The 14,196-nt window shown below is 32.2% G+C and overlaps 2 protein-coding genes across 2 annotated transcripts; one reads left to right on the top strand and one right to left on the bottom strand.

Moving 5' to 3' along the window:
* Positions 1-2,802: 2,802 nt before the first annotated feature.
* Positions 2,803-4,695, top strand: LOC131606118 (putative UPF0481 protein At3g02645). The gene has a single exon (XM_058878399.1). The coding sequence runs from the start codon at positions 2,905-2,907 to the stop codon at positions 4,549-4,551; it is 1,647 nt and encodes a 548-aa protein (XP_058734382.1). The 5' UTR covers positions 2,803-2,904; the 3' UTR covers positions 4,552-4,695.
* Positions 4,696-10,384: 5,689 nt separating this feature from the next.
* Positions 10,385-12,232, bottom strand: LOC131606117 (putative UPF0481 protein At3g02645). Its single transcript, XM_058878398.1, has one exon. The coding sequence runs from the start codon at positions 12,160-12,162 to the stop codon at positions 10,459-10,461; it is 1,704 nt and encodes a 567-aa protein (XP_058734381.1). The 5' UTR covers positions 12,163-12,232; the 3' UTR covers positions 10,385-10,458.
* Between the last annotated feature and the right edge of the window lie 1,964 nt (positions 12,233-14,196).

The following is a 14,196-nucleotide window of genomic DNA, read 5'->3' as shown; positions in this document are numbered from 1 at the left end:
TTCTTAAACATATACACATATTAAAGAGATAAAAATATATACAACAAATTAGCGAGAGCAAGAGAGGGAGAGATATGTGAATATTCATGTTGCAACATACACCAAAAATCTTCTTAAAGATATACATGTATTAGAGAGATATATACAACAAATTAGCAAGAGCAACATAGAAAGAGATGTGAATATTCATGTTGCAACATACACAAAAAATCTTCTTAAAAATATACACGTATTAAATGAGAGAGGCACAAAATTTTAATAATTGTGCCCAAATAATATTATATTTTAGTATACATGCACGAAACACCTCATAAAAATCATACATCCGTTAGCACAATAAAAAATGCGGACAGCGGGAAATTATATAGGTTTTTCTTAAATTTTTTTTGGATAAACACCTCTCTCTCTCTCTCTCTCATTTTTATTTTAATCTTAATTTTGTTTAATTCTAATAATTGTGTCTAAATAGAATTATTTTTAACAAGACGTATAAAAGACTATATACGTGTTAGTCCAATAAAAAAATCGAATCACATATGTGGAGGGAAAGAGAGAGTATAATGCTAAAATATATTGAAAATAAATATTTATCATCTTAATTTTTATTATACTAATCATATTTAAATAATATTTTTTAATGGGACGTATAACACAAACTTCAAAAAAAAAAAAGACGGTATATCTCAATATAACACTATTAGTTTAATATCAAAAAAAGGTAAAATTATTACCTATAGGTAAACTCACTAAAACAATTTTAAAATTTATATTTATTATCTTGGTTTTAATTCTATTAACTATGTTTAACTAATATTATTTTTAAAGTGTGTCGCACAATAAAAAACTCATTAAAAATATACACACGTTTATTTTCTCTGTAAGCGCATTAAAAAAAAGTGGACAGACGAGTACGGGAGTGTCCGTCTGAACGCTAGTATAAGTATAACGAATACAATTGCATGAAAATAGACTATTATATTAATTTGTCCACGTGTCACTTTTTTAGTTGCCTAGTTTTATAATATCTCACTTTTTAATTTTTCACTTTTATTTCCTCTCACCATTCGATTCACCCTTTTTTACTCTCCCTCTTTTCAATATCATTCTCTCTTTCATTCTTACTCATTCTTTGTATCTAAGTTGCTCCCTCCTTCCTTCCCCCAACTCACTTATGGTTTCACATTTCTAGAACAAGGTGTTCCCTCCCTCATTTTATGCTTGATGTTCTGTTTTGTTTTTTTTTTTCTACAAGATGTTCTGCCATAACTAATTTTTTTCTCCTTTGATATAAGATCACTTTTTTCTAATGTTTTTCTCCTTTAATATAAGATCACTTTTTTTCTTTCTTAGATGCAAGGACCGATTTTAGAATACTTGGTTATTTTTGTACTTTTGTCTTTTTAAATAAGTTTGTTTATGTTTTTAACTCATGTTTTGCCACTTAAATGAGTTTGAATTTGATGGAGTGTTTTTTATCTTTTGCCACTTATTTGAGTTTGATTATGTGTTTTTCACATTTTACCATAAAAATTAGTTTAATTTTGTGTTTTTTTATGTTTTACTATGTGAACTTGCTAAAGGTACAATGACAACCCTTAATTATGTAGGACCGTCAGACGATTTTAAGGACATTGTAGTTTTAGAGCAAACTCACATAGATATGGTGACAAGCTCTATATATAGTGTTTTTAAAGTGAATTGAATATCCTCTTCAATATTAGATTTGGGGTATTTATAGGAACCTCTTGCGGCTGAGTTTGTGAATCCCCGTAAGGATTAACAACCCCTCTCTCTGGGGTATGAAGGGAGTAGTTATTTCTCCTATAATACTAAAGAGCACGACTCTCTTCCTTGACTACATTTTCTCGCATCGTTAATGGGTAAAAAACATGTCATTCACCGCGTTTTTCTAGGTGAGCGAGTGATATAGAAAATGGGCGCCATAACCACATGATGGGCGCGCGTTCCAATAACCGGCATCATCTAAGATGTTTAGAAATGAGATTGGTTGGTTTAAAAAGCCTTTAGAAATTAGAATGAAAGACGTAATGATACACTATGTTAATGGTAGTACTATTATAAAATTGTGGTTGTTAAGGAAAACGGAACATAAAACAACTTCATATATTTTATAATTCTAACAAGAGTCAACATTACACTTTAAATAATTAGATTTTACAAGATCTTAAATTTGGACACTAATGGGCCACATGCACCTAGAAGTTATAATTGCAACAAAAATATACAGCTCAATAACTAATAATTCAAATAAAAGATTTTTTTTACAAACTCTCATCATCCATACTTAACTCATTTTATTCTTGTTGTTGATGATAAAGACACTTCACTTACTTTTCTAATCTATTCTATTGGCTAGCTATTATTATCAATCAACTACATTGTAAGACCATCTCCAATGGTAGTTCCTTCTAATAAGTTCTCCACCTAGACATGCCACATCATAGTACCATTGCATTGCAATGCAACTATGAAAAAATTGTGGTACCCAATCAAATTAGTTTATAAGGTAAAGTTGTGGGCACAATAATAACTTTTTAGAATTGTACAATTAAAATAAAAATTATAAAAATTATTTTAAGATGATGTAGCTAGTGGGACCCATAAAGAACTCAAAAATGGGTTGCACCATTGGAGATGTTCTAAATAAAGCACGTTTCAACCATGTACATATTTTTTCAGCCATAGCTTCAAATTATTTGAGTTATGTCGTTATCTAATTATCAAAATTATTTGAGCAACACATTCTTAATAGTTTAATAACTAGTGGATTGGTACAAATTATAAGTACCAAACAAAACATACAAGTTTTAGCAAAATTGTCAATATATTTCCTTCTTTGCAAGAGTCTTAGTTAAGAAAAACATCTCTTCTCTAAGGTCCACTATGTCATATAATTCTAAATCAAACTTTGATGAACTTAGATGGGTGATTCATATAAGAAAAACCCTTGAAGAAGAATTTGAAGAGGAAGATGGTGAATTATCTGTTACCATTTTCAATGTGCCAAAGCTTCTTATGGCTAGTGATCCAGATTCATATGTTCCACAACAAGTTGCAATTGGTCCTTACCATTATTGGCGACCAGAACTCTATGAAATGCAAAGTTACAAGCTTGCAGCAACAAAAAGATTCTTAAAATCATTACAAACTCTCAAACTAGACAAGCTTGTTGACCAATTGACAAAGTTTGAACAAAGGGTTAGAGCATGTTACCACAAATACTTAGATTTGAACGGCGAAACGATGGTGTGGATGATGATTGTTGATGCATCATTCTTACTTGAGTTACTTCAAATTTATGCAATGCAAGAAGGTGTAACGAAAAGGGTAGTTTCGTCAAGCATGTCACATTTGGTGGATTATGCTGGAAGAAAATCAGCTCATAATGCTATGTTGAGAGACATTGTCATGTTAGAGAATCAAATTCCATTATTTGTTTTGAGAAAATTACTCGAGTTCAAATTTTCGTCGCTCGAAGCGGCCGATGAAATGTTGGTTTTCATGTTTATAGGTTTGTTTAAACAAATTTCACCTTTCAAGATGATTCAAGAGTTTCCAAACATTAAAGTCTCGGAAAGTGCACATTTGTTAGATTTCTTTTATGACATGATTGTCCCTAAATTAGAAACTGAAAATGATATTGCTATTGATGTTGAGATTCAAGAAGAAGATGAACAAGATCATAAAGGAGATGATGAAAATTCAAAAGGTGAGTCTAGTTATGTGAAGCAATCATTCAATGAAATTTGGAAGATTCTTTCAAAACTTAACAAAGGACCTATGCAATTACTAAAAAGGGCACTTCTATCAAAACCTTTGAAAGTTCTTGTCAAGTTTCCTTGGAAAATCATAACCAATCTTCCGGGAGGTAAACTTCTCAAACAACCTATTGAATATTTATTTTTCTCTAAAGAAAAAGGTGATGAAGAAAATCAAGAAAATGAAACTTCAAGTACTCTTATTAACAAGCCACCTTTGATTGAAGAAATCACCATTCCTTGTGTTCAAGAACTCGTGAGCTTGGGGGTTCGTTTTTTTCCTACGAATGATGGAACCATATCAAGCATTAGTTTTGACGCGAAAACAAGAATATTTTACCTTCCTATAATCGGTTTGGATGTTAATACCAAAGTCTTTCTAAGAAACTTGGTTGCATATGAATCATCAGTCGGATCTGGACCGTTGGTTATAACCCGTTATACAGAATTGATGAATGGAATTATTGACTCTGAGGATGATGTGAAGATTCTAAGAGAAAAATGGATTATTTTAAATCACTTGAAGAGTGATAAAGAAGTTGCTAACATGTGGAATGGAATGAGTAAGTCATTGAGATTGTCAAGGGTTTTGTTCATGGATAAGACTATTGAAGATGTTAACAAGTTTTATAATAGTAGAATAAATTGTGAAAATGTGGAAATTTATGAAGTCCTATGTGTTTGGTTCATGGCAGATTTTAACATTTTTAGCTGCAATTTTCTTGTTGCTTTTGATGGCTTTACAAGCTTTTTGTTCTGTCTATACTTGTAGTCGTTTCTTTGGATCAGCACTACAACAAAGTGATTGATTCAAATTAAGTGTTTTTTTTTTTTTTAAACTTTGTTTCTTGTTTTTGATTATTGATTGTAACTATGTAATCTTGTTGAAATAAAATGTAGTTAAGCAATGGATTTGTTTTGAATGAAGAGATAAGCTTCTCAACAACTGTGATATTTTATCCGCAACTTGCTAGTAATGTACTGTATTACTTTACAAAACATCCACCATACACTTCTTTACTTTAACCAATTAATAATTTATCATTACAAATGATTGACTAGTTTCTAATGATGTACCAATAGATATAAATTAACTTCCTTTTGTAGATGTCTATTTCATTATACCGGCCAAGCTTACCACTCATTGAATGATACTAGGCCCATTAGGAGCAAGAACAAACCCAAGTGGCTGCAAGGATTTATAACAAACTAAGTTTTAAATTTTATAATTTTTCATTAGTCTTTTATGTTTTTGGTTGGGCCTTGTATGGACAGCCCATTAGGGTTGTATTCACCTTGTATTTAAAGGACTTTGTCTTCTAAGAAAAAGGTAGAGAATTATCACAAATCTTTTCTTTTATTGTTGTTGCAAATTTGTTTATGTTTGTTCTTAGAAACCCTAGATCTAGAATTATATAGTTGTTGAATTCATTCTATCATTGAACATAACAAACACAATCTTTCATATTTAAGTCTATAGCACCTATCATTGATGAAAAACATGAAAAAAGAAAACAGCTTTGCAAGATCTAAGCCCACACACAATTTTACACACATTCAACATTTTTACATTTGAGTATTTTTATCAACCATGACCATCCTTTCAATTCTATTACTATAAAACCAAATACTTTTGATTTGAGGTGAATTGGCTTCAAAACCGTTTTGGATAATTCACGAATACGCATTAACGCACCACATTTGGCTTTAATGTATTGCGTTCCTGGAACACAATGCATTCTAAAACAACGAAGTATGTTTCTCCTAACACTTAAAAAATGTGATTTTCATCTCATTTTGGGCACGGAATTGAAATGGTGAAATTCTAGAAAGAGAAACTTAGAGAGACAATGAGATAGATTTTCAAGGCACGTTGTTCTAAGTTAAGACTTTTTTTTTGGTATCTATGAAGACTGAGAAACACCAATTTTTTTTTGGTGTAAACAAGATACTGTAAATGGGAGAACTAAGGGTTCTCAAAGCTTGTTTACATATAAAATGGGGTAAATCCGCCAACAAAAAAGAAAATTACAAACCAATTAACCTTACAAAATTAATAACAAAGGAGCTTTGTTAAATTCGTAAAAATTACAAATGGGTTGTGTAATATCACCTATAAAGGACCATTTCCAAACCAATGCTTTAATACTCCACATCAAATTATTCACATTCCAAACCTCATTACAGAAACAAATTCCATTCCGATATAGCCAAAGCGTCCATAAAATAGCTAGCCAAACTATTCCTAATTTTTTCTCTTTCACCTTCTTCTTTTTACAAAAAGAAAACCAATCCATGAAGCTTGCCAAACAATTTTCTTCCAAATCCCCAATTGGCTTTCCAATCCAAATGACTATCTCCCTCCAAACCACCTCCACCATTTTACAATTGAAGAATGAATGGTCCCTACTTTCCGGATCAATCCCACAAAAAATGCACTTAGTATTTTCCAACGACAATGCTATCTGCCTATTAACAAGTAAATCCTTAGTCGGAAGTCTATTCACAAAAAGTCTCCATCCAAAAGCTTTGATTTTGGCGGGAACTTCCAACTTCCAAATCAAAACTAAAGCTCCATCATTTTTGTTCAAAGGACCAAACGGGTTACGCCTACCAGCATAATGCCCATAACACGAAAAAATGGAAAATGACTCATCCTTCGATATGTTTCACAAAATGTCATCGCTTGTGTCGCTACCAACCTCACAACCATTAAGACAATTACGAAAAGAAACATAATCCGCCCCATTACCCAGATTATAAATATAATTCAGAATAATACCACAACAACCACATTTCCACATACCATTCTCCCACCCTCTCATAACCCCTATCGACACTTTTTTGAAAAAGGAAACCGCATATAAATCCGGAAACATATCTTTAAAAGAAATATCATCCTTCCACCTCGCTTCCCAAAAAGGAGTTTTGAATCTATTACCAACCTTGAAACGACAATGGGATACAATAGGATCCTCGTCCTCCCTAATACCCACCGAAATCAAGTCTTTCCACCAAAGAGAAGAAGAAGAAGAAGATGAAGAAGAAGAGATAGAGTCAAAAGGAAACATACCTCCACAAAAGCTTTTCATGCATAAGTCACCATATCGGGCTTTCAACAAGTTGAACCAAATCGAGTCGGATCCTTTGAGAATTCTCCATCTCCATTTGTTAAGAAGAGACAAGTTAAAGTCGACGATGTTTTTTATGCCGAGCCCTCCCTTATCAAACGGAAGGCACATCGTCTTCCAACTAACCAAATAAATCCTTCTTTTATTATCCTCCACCCTCCCACCCCAAAGAAAGTTACTTTGCATCCTAGTAAATTCTTTGGCCACCTTAACCGACATCTTATAAAACGACATTGTGAATATATTAATAGAACTAAGGATGGATTTCAAAAGAGTGATCCTACCACCCAAGCTAAGAAACCGGTTCTTCCAACTCTCTAAATGCTTCTTAATCTTCGACAAAAGAGGTAACCAAGAAGAATATCTCCTTGGATTACAACCAATCATAATCCCAAGAAAAGTAAATTTACACTCTTCCACTCTACAAGAAAGGACATAAGAGACGGCCTCCAAGAAATTATTATTCACATTATTCCCAATCAATTTACTCTTGTGGTAATTGATTCCGAGACTCGAAAATAACTCGAAAGTTTTCAACACCACTTTAAACGCTCACACTTGTCTCCACGAACCTTCAACCTCTAATAATGTATCATCCGCAAATTGAAGAATGTCAACGGTACTACTATCATTAATTCCAACACCTCTAAACTCACCATTCTCCTTAGACTTTCGCACTAAACCCGCCAACCCCTCGGATGCCACAACAAAAAGAAAAGGGGATAAAAGATCACCTTGCCTCAATCCTTTCTCAACACCAAACTCCTTCGTAGGACTACCGTAAACCAATACTTACATGTTACTTTGAAAAACCAACATTTCCATCCACCTCCTCCACTTCGCTCTGAATCCCATCCTACACAATATATATCTAAGAAAATTCCAAGATACATTATCATAAGCCTTCTCAAAATCTACTTTAAAAAGAAGACAACCTCACCCCTCTTTCTTAGTGAAATCCACCACCTCATTCGCCACCAAAACTCCATAAAGAAGTTGCCTACCCGGAACAAAAGCCGTTTGACTCGGAGAAATAATCTTATGAAGAACTTTTTTTCAACCTTCCCGCCAAAATTTTGGAAATAACCTTATACATACAACCCACCAAACAAATTGGCCTATAATCATCCAAAGAAATCGGATTCGGAGACATAGGAACCAACGTTAGGAAAGAGGAAGTTATAGCCTTTGAAATTCAACCACCGGAAAAGAAATAGTTGAGATATCTCACAAAATCATGCTCTATAAAACTCCAACATTTTTTTATAAACAAAAAAGTAAAACCATTCGGACCCGAACTCTTTGAACTATCGCAACACCAAATAGCTTCCTTAATCTCTTCACTTTGGAAAAGACTTTCAAGAACAACGTTGTCTTCGGATGAAAGAATCTTAAAAGCAATGTCATTTAAGAGAATCCTATCCGAGTCCCTCACCAATAATTAAAAGAAATAGAAGTAACAAATTTCATTTTTTTTTTATAAATCAGCAACTTTTTTTAAAAAAAAGAAAAGAAAAAGAAATAGAAGTACAAATGGATCAAGATCCACCACCAATAATTAAAAGACTTCTTGAAGTCTATGTAGGACAAAGCACATGAAAGTAAGCTAACAATAGTTAGTCACCCAGAGAACGTTCCAAATTTTTATTTTAATGTTTTGTCACCTAAAAAAGATGTTATATACTTCCGATTGATAGTTCAGAGAGTCATTGCAATTTTTACATTGATCAACGATGAAAAAAGTATATTTAAAAGAGAGCGAGTCCTTAACATAACTAGTGAGTGATTGCAATTTTTACATTGATCAAAGATGAAAAGAGTATATTTAAAAGAGAGCGAGTCCTTAACATAACTAGTTAGTATGCACTATATATAATCAACTAATTTCATTAATTACTTACGCTGCAAGTAATCAACTCTTTAACAAACTTAAAAACAAAATTAAAACCAAATTCACCTCATATTGTAGAGCTAAATAGTGGTATATTTAACCGTTTTATTAATTATAGGTCTTAAATTATATTCTCCATAGTTAAATCCAAGAAAATTCATTAATAATTAATTACTTGAGTTACAAAAATACAATTTAAATACATTTTTTGTTTCTTTTGAAATTGGTCTGCTACTTGCATTAAGATAGGGAATATTGGACATTAAATAACCATGCAGCCTACGTAGAGTTTGTTGCAATTTCTTTTCTTTTTTAAGAAATTGCTATTTGATTTATACTCATATTCCTATATAATTATACTAATAGTAGCATTATTATAACTCAAATTTCAATAGTCAACTTTTTTTTTTTAATTATGAAAATATAAGAGACTGAATATGCAATTTGAGCTAGAGGATATACCAAGAATCTCGCATTGAGAATAAGTACGAGATGAATGTTCATAAATAAACTATTTATATATTTTTTCATGCTTCCTGGATGAGAATTAAGAAATTATGTTTTTTTTTTTAGTAATGTCATATTCGCTTGTGTCATTTTTATTTAAAAAACAATACAAAATCGTCACAAATAAAAAACAGGCTTAATGAAACAAACTCTCACCTTATCTTCATTTTATATGTTTACCGACTCACAAAATATGCAGTGGAAGAAAGAGACTCTTCGAGAGTACATCGACCAATTCACAAAAAGTTGTAGTAGAAGTGAGAGGTACAAACAACAGATTAAAATGTTAGATATTCTATAAGGGGTTTGAGATCATGCTGTATATTCCGAGAGAAACTAAAGTTCAACCATATATCAATTACGAAGAAAAACTGCTAGCTAAAGAGAAGAAGCAAGGAGCGAGAATCCCCCAATATGGACGGGCTCTAGAAAAGAGCAATAATTATCACAGTGATGATAGAGAGCGAGGACCTCGATCCATATTTTCTGCATTCAATCCTTTAAACACATCAAGAAAAAAAAATCCGGCAAGAATGTGGAAACAATGAGCTCAAAGAAAATAGGGTCAAGAACCACTATCAAATTAGAAAATCAATCAAGACATATAAATTAAAATACCGTTGTTTTTACAAAAATTACCGTCATTATATTAATGAATGCGTTCATCTAAAAGATGCAACTGAAAGGCTAATTAAATAAAGACGACTTATGAGTTAATATTAAAAAAATAATGAAAGCAAGGTTGAAATTTGTTTCATCGAGTCTTTATTTATTAGTTTCATTATATATGGTTACTACCACTTATCCCACTTGCTTTTATATGATATAAAAAATTATTATATTTGCTTATTCCCATAAATTAAAGTGTCTATTTCATCACAAAACCTTTGACAAGCATCCTCCACTTTCACTCATTTTTCTATGCTTTTAGATAATGGTTGATTATTTCAATTACACTGTCTTCCATTTATAATTAATTATATTCAAGTTTATCTCCATCAAAGTTCAATTTATAATAAAAAATAATTCATAGCACAACTACATTTATTACAAGAACAAGAGTACACACAGTCACAATTAACAAGCAAAAACAAGAAATGTTAAAATTTTAAAACAAGAAAACAAAAAAAAAAAAAACACTTCATTTAAATCAATCACTTTGTTGTAATGTTGATTCAAAGAAGCGACTACAAGTATAAACTGAGCAAAAAGCTTGCACAGCCATCAAAAGCAACAAGAAAATTGCAGCTAAAAATGTTAAGATCTTCCATGAACCAAACACATAAGACTTCATAAATTTCCACATTTTCACCTTCATTCTACTATTATAAAACTTGTTCACATCTTCAATAGTCTTGTCCAAAAACAAAACCCTTGACAATCTCAATGACTTACTCATTCCATTCCACATGTTAGCAACTTCTTTATCACTCTTTAAGTGACTTAAAATAATCCCTTTCTCTCTTAGAATCTTTGCATCATCCTCCGAGTCTATAATTCCATTCATCAATTCGGTGTAACGGGTTATAACCAACGGCCCTGATCCAACCGATGATTCATACGCAACCAGGTTTCGAAGAAAAACTTCGGTATTAACATCCAAACTAATTATAGGAAGGTAAAACGTTCTTGTTTTCACATCAAAGTTAATACTTGATATGTTTCCATCATTCGTAGGAAAAAATTGAATCCCCGAATTTACGAGTTCTTTAACACAAGGAATGGTGATTTCTTCAATCAAAGGTGGCTTGTTAATAAAGTTACTAGAATTTTCATTTTCTTGATTTTCTTCATCACCTTTTTCTTTTGAGAAAAATAAATATTCAATAGGTTGTTTAAGAAGTTTACCTCCCGGAAGATTGGTTATGATTTTCCAAGGAAACTTGACAAGAACTTTCAAAGGTTTTGATACAAGTGCCCTTTTTAGTAATTGCATAGGTCCTTTGTTAAGTTTTGAAAGAATCTTCCAAATTTCATTGAATGATTGCTTCACATAACTAGACTCACCTTTTGAGTTTTCATCAATTCCTTTGTGATCTTGTTCATCTTCTTCTTGAATCTCAACATCAATAGCAATATCATGATCGGTTTCTGATTTAGGGACAATCATGTCATAAAAGAAATCTAACAAATGCGCACTTTCTGAGACTTTAATGTTTGGATACTCCGCAATCATCTTGAAAGGTGAAATTTGTTTAAACAAACCAATAAACATGAAAATCAGCATTTCATCGGCCGCCTCGAGTGACGAAAACTTGAGCTCGAGCAATTTTCTCAAAACAAATAATGGAATTTGATTCTCTAACATGACAATGTCTCTCAACATAGCATTATGAGCAGATTTTCTTCCAGCATAATCCACCAAATGTGACATGCTCGACGAAACTACCCTTTTCGTTACACCTTCTTGCATGGCATAAATTTGAAGTAACTCAAGTAAGAATGATGCATCAACAATCATCATCCACACCATCGTTTCGCCGTTCAAATCCAAGAATTTGTGGTAACATGCTCTAACCCTTTGTTCAAACTTTGTCAATTGGTCAACAAGCTTGTCTAGCTTGAGAGTTTGTAATGATTTTAAGAATCTTTTAGTTGCTCCAAGCTTGTAACTTTGCATTTCATAGAGTTCTGGTCGCCAATAATGGTAAGGACCAATTGCAACTTGTTGTGGAACATATGAATCTGGATCACTAGCCATAAGAAGCTTTGGCACATTGAAAATGGTTACACATAATTCACCATCTTCCTCTTCAAATTCTTCTTCAAGGGTTTTTCTAATATGAATCACCCATCTAAGTTCATCAAAGTTTGATTTGGAGTTATATGACATAGTGGACCTTAGAGAAGACATGTTTTGTTTAACTAAGACACTTACAAAGAAGAAAATATATTGATAATTTTGATGAAACTTGAATGCTATTTTGTTTTGGTACTTATAATTTGTAGCATTGCACTAGTTATTATTTATATGATCAAATTGATATTAAACAATTAAGAATGTGTTGCTCATGCTTAATTATTTTAATCATACATGTTTCCTTTGTGTGCTTTTTTTAGTTGTCTTACCTTGAAAATTTTCACCAATAATGAAGTTTTAATTTTTTTAAGGTAATAAGTTTTTTTTCTTCTTAGATAATCATTACCAATTTTGAACTTTTTTAAGAATGGTAGTTAAATAGTCATCAATAACACTTAAAATACTAAACTCTCAAGTTATGATGTTTTTGTTTTAATCAAAATTTATTCTAGAAGAGGTTGATATTATAATATGATTCTTTGAATTAATATGCACTGACCACCCAGGTAGATAGCAATCCATTACTTGAATTTGATGGAATGTAAGAAATGTGAACATTTGAAACGTGTTTTATAGTTATTCACATTGTAATAATTGAAAATAATGACTAATTACCAATAGAATATAATAGAAAATAGTGTAAAGTGCAAGACTAACCAGAAAGTTAAGAGATGAATAATGAGAGTTTGTGACTTTTCATCTTTTTCCTTGAATGTGGGAACCATTTCCTTCTTATGGTTGGTGAAAGATAAAGTGAGAGGTTGTTTACCATTATAGTTTTTTCTTACGATTATTTAATTGGTGAAATAAGAAAGATTAGAACGTGTTTTAAGAAATGAATATATATCTTGTTTTATATTTACAAAAACGAAAGTAATATTTTGTTTAGTTGGAATATGCTTAATAGTTTCAGGAACTTGATGACACCGAGGACAAATATCATAAAGGAATTAGAGTTTTAGATGTCTTCTGTTCTAGAATCAAAATTGTTGATCTAGATCTTTGATGTGGTAGTGTGAACTCTTCTGATATAGTTGAGCGAGATACATACGTAAAATTAGCACTATAGCATGCCATCCAAGTAAGTTTTGAGTAAAGAGAGATAGAGTTAACTATGAATTAAGTCATTTTTTTCTGCTTAAGTGGTGGTATTTACGTAGTAGGCGAATATTGGGTCTTCCTTATACTGAGTCTGTGGCCGACATAGAACATATTCTCTCAAAGCTTGTTATGGCGTGGTGTATGGGAAGTCTTCCAAAGAGGTGGGTCGGATACGTCTAATTGTGATCATATGTTGAAAAGTGGAAAAGGTCCAGAGATAGCTTTATTAAATGTTCATCTCATCATTTAGACGTTTTGCAGGTTTCTTCACACGTGGTCATAGGTTTGTGTTAAGTGCCAAAATGTAGTTATTTTGTGATTGTAAATAGTGGCACTTATCGATACTTTTTGTTAATAACGTTTGAATAATACCCCGTTTTGTGCATAAATACGTATACTTTGTGAATAGATATATTTTCATACACTTTTATACTTTTTGATAGTTTTCTACTCTTTTTGTAGGTATTCTTGCGTTTTTGATAGTTTTCAAAGACACGGCTTCAAACGCGCGATTTTGAGCGGCGGAATCAATTCATTCGGCGAATAAAGCTCAAAATCAAAGAATAATAAATCACCAATTTGGTTGATATGTTGTCATTGTTAGATAGGAAATTGAATAAGCTTTCCAACGCTTCGAACCGGGCGCAAATCGGAGTTACGGTTCTCAAGTTACGCTATTTTTACTAAAAGCTGATTTTTCAACTCAGCGAGTTGGGCGCGATGCGCGCTCCTGCGCGCGACGCGCGCTGTACCAGATCCAAAATTGCATAAATAGGCGGAAATCAGATTTTTTAGGTTATGTTTTGGGTATTTTTGAACCCCAACTCATCCTAGGTCATTTTTGGGTAGATTTAGCTTGGAAACACCATTGGAGCTTGTAATCGGATGATCGGAGGTCGAATTTCTCATCGATTGGTGTTGACAAACCAAGAAATGTTTGGTTCCTCTTCTTCTCTTCTCTTTGTATTTCTCTTTTGGTGAGTTTGT

The sequence above is a fragment of the Vicia villosa genome, linkage group LG5 (assembly GCF_029867415.1).
Source record: "Vicia villosa cultivar HV-30 ecotype Madison, WI linkage group LG5, Vvil1.0, whole genome shotgun sequence".
Taxonomy (NCBI): Eukaryota; Viridiplantae; Streptophyta; class Magnoliopsida; order Fabales; family Fabaceae; genus Vicia; species Vicia villosa.
The sequence above is the reverse complement of the archived record's forward strand: the minus strand, read 5'-3'. Positions and strand labels throughout refer to the sequence as shown.

Bases quoted from the DNA above. Each gene is read 5' to 3' on its own strand.
- LOC131606118 (XM_058878399.1), top strand. From the start codon at position 2,905: ATGTCATATAATTCTAAATCAAACTTTGATGAACTTAGATGGGTGATT.
- LOC131606117 (XM_058878398.1), bottom strand. From the start codon at position 12,162: ATGTCTTCTCTAAGGTCCACTATGTCATATAACTCCAAATCAAACTTT.